This window comes from Penaeus vannamei, chromosome 18, assembly GCF_042767895.1.
Source record: "Penaeus vannamei isolate JL-2024 chromosome 18, ASM4276789v1, whole genome shotgun sequence".
Lineage (NCBI taxonomy): Eukaryota > Metazoa > Arthropoda > Malacostraca > Decapoda > Penaeidae > Penaeus > Penaeus vannamei.
Window position 1 is genome coordinate 30,913,507 of NC_091566.1, and position 5,000 is coordinate 30,918,506.

The 5,000-nt window shown below is 46.2% G+C and overlaps 1 protein-coding gene across 7 annotated transcripts in view; it reads right to left on the reverse strand.

Moving 5' to 3' along the window:
• The window catches only part of LOC113800225 (inactive dipeptidyl peptidase 10), a 621,884-nt gene that overhangs the window by 11,110 nt on the left and 605,774 nt on the right, over positions 1-5,000 (reverse strand). For 6 of the 7 annotated variants that reach the window (XM_070133135.1, XM_070133139.1, XM_070133140.1 and 3 more), the window contains 2 exons: positions 1,155-1,306; positions 633-748 (listed from right to left, as the gene is read on the reverse strand). In XM_070133135.1, the coding sequence (XP_069989236.1) occupies positions 633-748; positions 1,155-1,306 (268 nt within the window). The remainder of the gene's footprint in view (positions 1-632; positions 749-1,154; positions 1,307-5,000) is intronic. The other variant, XM_070133136.1, reaches the window with a different exon arrangement.

Sequence of the window (5,000 nt, forward strand, 5' to 3'; positions counted from 1 at the left end):
CGCTCTATTTAATTTCAGTCCTTTATTCATCACTCTGGATAACTGCATAGGCGTGGGTAAATTTTGATATATTTACTGTATGGCCATAACGTTCCATTGTAATATCACATCACTTAATTAGGATATAGCATGGTTATAGCTTTTGGAACTATGAACATCTTAGTAAACTTGAATGTGAACTCTTAGTAAACTTGAATGTCTGTGATTATATGAACAAAAACTTCCTGTCTAAAGTCACATTCCAGTCTTTACTTTTATTTAAAAAACATGTAGATATGTAAGTGACCTTGCCCATACTGTATCTCCCCGCCAGCATCCCATCTGCAAACAATTTTCGGAACGCTTGGACAGATATTTGAACGTCAGCACCAGTTTCGTCCGCTATGTGTTGTGCAACTCGATGTGAAGCTACCACACTATCACACTACCAACTAGTGCAGGCATACCACACTACCACACTAATACCTGACGAACCTTGAGGAATGACCGTATGCCGCGCCGTTTTGAGGGAAACCGCGTGTCCCCGGTTCGTTTAGACCTCAATGTCCCGTACAGTATGAACAGACAGCACTAACTTATATACTACAACATGTTCACAACAACAAGACAGCAGGACTGGGAAGGGAACAAACCACACGCCCACTGACTGGTCTCTGACTCGCGTGGGCGGCTTCAGGTCTCGTGGTTTGGGCGTGGATTCCCTTAGATCCACCGCCCACAACGTCGCCACAGGGTTCTTCGTGTCAACCTGCGACAGGGGGAAGAAAGGAGACGGAAGATGAAAAACAACGGCCTTTAACGAGCTCGTTGAGGGTCGTGGATTGATCGTAAAAGAGTCTGGAAGAGAATTCAGCTTTGGAAACGAACAAGCAATTTAGGTTTTACTGATGCTTGATTTCGAAGCAGACTTGGGAATTATTTATAAAAAAGAAGGCGAGAGTCCCATAACCGTTAACTGATTCTTTAATACAGGATTAGAGATATAAAAGCATATGCCTTTATAGCTTGGCACTTGTTGTACCTTTGTAGAAAAAGAAAAACGTATCATTGCGTCCCTTAAGATGGTCGTAAGGATAAGAACACATAATGAATTAGACTTCTTGTACCAGTCCAGTGTCTAACCTCTACTACAGCAACCTCCGTAATACACTGACCTTAGGGTACCTCACTTCTCTGATGGTGGTGTAGATGCTGGTGTAGATGGGTATCTTGGCATCCTGGACAGCTGTGTCGTTGAAGGCGGCGTAGCAAAGGCGCGTGCCCTCTGCGTTGGCCCACACGGCAGAGACCGAGTGTAGGATGTATTCTGAAGGACAGAGGACGTGGTCAGGTCAGGGGTTGGGGGGGGGGGTATGTGCATGGGGTTCTGTTTCTTCTCTTTGTGCATTGGCTGATCGTTAAGCAAGGAGGAAGGGAGAGAGAGAGAGAGAGAGAGAGAGAGAGAGAGAGAGAGAGAGAGAGAGAGAGAGAGAGAGAGAGAGAGAGAGAGAGAGAGAGAGAGAGAGAGAGAGGCGGGGAGAGGGAGAGAGGAAGGAAGGGAGGGAGAGAGGAAGGAAGGGAGGGAGAGAGGAAGGAAGGGAGGGAGAGAGGAAGGAAGGGAGGGAGAGAGGAAGGAAGGGAGGGAGAGAGGAAGGAAGGGAGAGGGAAAGGGAGAGGGAGAGGGAGAGGGAGAGGGAGAGGGAGAGCAAGAGAGGGAGGGAGAGAGAGAGAGAGAGAGAGAGAGAGAGAGAGAGAGAGGGAGAGGGAGAGGGAGAGGGAGAGAGAGAGAGAGAGGGAGGGAGAGGGAGAGGGAGATAGTGAGGGAGAGGGAGAGGGAGATGGTGAGGGAGAGGGAGAGGGAGAGGGAGAGAGGGAGAGAGGGAGGGAGGGAGGGAGGGAGGGAGGGAGGGAGAGAGAGAGAGAGAGAGAGAAAGAGAGAGAGAGAGAGAGAGAGAGAGAGAAAGAGAGAGAGAGAGAGAGAGAGGCAGATAAAGAAAGATAAAGAAAGAGAGAGAGAGAGAGAGAGAGGCAGATAAAGAAAGATAAAGAAAGATAAAGAAAATGAAAGAGGAAGAGAAAGAGAAAAGGAAAGGGGAAAGAAAGGGAATAAGAGAAAGAAGTAAATGCAGATACACGTATGCATATAAAGAAAGAGAGAAACCCCAGACCAGCTCAACAGTTGCGAGGCGAGCGCGAGAGGGCAAGCAAGGGTGCCACACCGGGAGTGCCAGGGGAGGCTGGAGCTAAGGGAGGGAGGGAAGTAAATTATACAGTGTCAACAGAGGGGCCAGCGAAGGGACAAGGGTGACAATGGGAGGCCCAGTGCCGGGAGATAATCCTCCATGAGTGTGAGAAGACTGCTGGATCGTAAATTCTTAGAACAGCAGATAGGGAGCAGGTGAGGTGATATATAGTCGGGTAGGCATGCATTCCCACGTATGTTTGTTCATGCGACGCCCGGGGAATGGTGAAGGTTTGTGCATGGGTCCTCTTGTCGTCTCTGGGGTCGAGGGTCAAGTCAGCATGCAAGGACACTGATGTCTGTCTCTTTATATACGTATATTTAGTTTAAGAAGAGTGATAGGGATCGCCATTACCAAGGGTTAATAGTCTATAGAAAGGCAAAATGTAGGACAAGTTAGTAAGACTCAATGAAAAAAGGAAGAACATAAAAAATAGGATGGAGATGATAAAAAGAAGAAGAAAAAGAAGCAAAGGAAAAAAAACACAATAAAACTAAAAATGAAGAAGAAGAAAAAAACAGATGAAGATACAAAAGAAGAAGCAACAGAAGAAGAAGAAAAGGTACAGCGATCTTCAAGAAAACAGGAAAATGTGTCAGACGGCGAATCAGGATGGAGGAAGGAAAGAGGAAGAGCCGTGTAGGAGGGGGAGGGGGAGGGGGCAGGGGGGGAAGAGGGGGAGAAAGAGGGGAGGAAGTCTGGAAGATGTCGCAGAGATTTTTTCCCCTTCCCTATTTTTGTATATGATGAGGCAAGATGGGTGAGTTTGTGGGAGGTGGAGAGGGAGAGAGAAACGCGGATGGGGGACTCAGCTTTAAAAAAACATCGCTGTTTCTCTCTTCCTTTTTCTCTCTCTCTTTTTCTTCTTTCACTTTATATATAGCGTGATTCCGAATCTGCGTGTTGACGGTGCGTGGATGTGTATATGTATTTTCTATCAATTAATGTATGAATATCCGTCTACATGAACCTGTGTGTATTTGTGCGTGTGTATTTGTCAGTGTGTGCGCATGCGTGTTATTGGAGGATGGAGAGGATTAGGTTGAGAGTTAGGAAGGAAAAACATTTTTTTTTTTTTTTTATAAAGTGAGATATATGGAGGATTCAGCTGCGTGGCAGATATGAGGGGAGACCAAGTTTTGTGGGAGGCTATTGTGAAGATGAGGAGAGGAAGAGGGGGGGAGAATAAGAAGGAGCAGCAGCAGCAGGAGGAGGAGGAGGAGGAAGAAGAGAAGAAGGAGGAGGAGGAGAATAAAGAGGAGGAGGAAGAGGAGGGAAGGAGGAGGAGGAGGAGAACAAGGAGGAGGACGAAGAGGGGGAGGAGGAAGAGAAAGAAGAGGAAGAGGGAGAAGGAAAGGAGGAGGAAGTGGGGGAGAAGGAGGAAGAGAAAGAAGAAGAGGAAGAGGAGGAGGAAGAAAGGGAGGAGGAGGGGGAGGTGGAAACACGAAAACCCCGGAGACGGAGGAGGGAGGGGGTCGACGTGAGCGGAGAGCCAAGGCGTCGGGGAACGAAAGATATGCAAGGAACACAAGAGAAAAGGAGAATACATAACATAATGGAGGAAAAAATAGTCTGAAAATCGAATAATGGCCGAGAGTGAACGACGTAAAACCGCTCCCACGACGAGGCCGAGCTCCCTTCGTTGCACAGATGTTACTCCCGCAATACAGAATGTTTCTAAAATTACATCGCCTGGAAGTAAAGAACCTATTTTCGGGAAATCTCCTCCTCCCGCTCCTCTTACTCGCCGTAAGTTCGCCGGTTCAAGAATCATTATTATGCTAACCAGCTGTTCGGAGAGGAGCAGAGACGTCATAAAAAGCCTCGGTAAGAAATCACAGCAAGAAATTCCTCCCTCTGAGATCGTAAAAAAAAAAACTAAAAAGCTTAGAACGTAAATGAAATGTTAAACTTAATCCTGGGTTTACATCTGAATCAACGACTGCTGCTGTGAGTTCAAGGCAGTTTGTTCTAGCTATAAATAAAAACAAGAAAGCTTACATTAACGCAAATAAAATGCTAAACTTAATGCTGGGTTTACATCTGCATCAACGACTGCTGCTATGAGTTCAAAGCAGCTGTTTCTGTCTATAAATAAAAACTGGAAAGCTTAGAACAACACAAATGAAATGCTAAGCTTAATGTTGGGTTTATATCTGAATCAACGAAAGCTGCTGTGAGTTCAAGGCAGTTGTTTCTGGCTATGCGGGTATTGACAGAAGGACCAATAACATTTCAGATATGTAATTTGCCTCCGCGCTGTCAAGAGTCTGTACTAGGTAATAAGTGCTATTGTAGAGATCAATGACTGTCGGTATGTGTCTGACAGAAGATTAGCTTTCTAGGTTAGTAAGATAATCGCTGATCGAGTTAAAAGGCGTCATTTGGTGTAAAAAATATTTTAGAGCGAGAGGAAGTAAAGACAGGCGTGAGATGAGCAGAGAGAGAGAGAGAATGGGGAGGGAGAGAGAGAGAGAGAGAGAAAAGGGGGGGAGAGAGAGAGGGAGAGAGAGAGAAAGAGAGAGGGAGGTAAAGAGAGAGAGAGAGAGAGAGTGAGAAAACAATTCAAAAGAGCAGAATAGAGAGAGAGAGAGAGAGAGAGAGAGAGAGAGAGAGAGAGAGAGAGAGAGAGAGAGAGAGAGAGAGAGAGAGATTAAATAAAAAGAGAGAGAATGAGAGAGAGAAAGAGAGAGAGAGAGAGAGAGAGAGAGAGCAGAATAGAGAGGAGAGAGAGAGAGAGCAGACTAGGAGAGAGGAGAGGAGAGGAGAGGAGAGGAG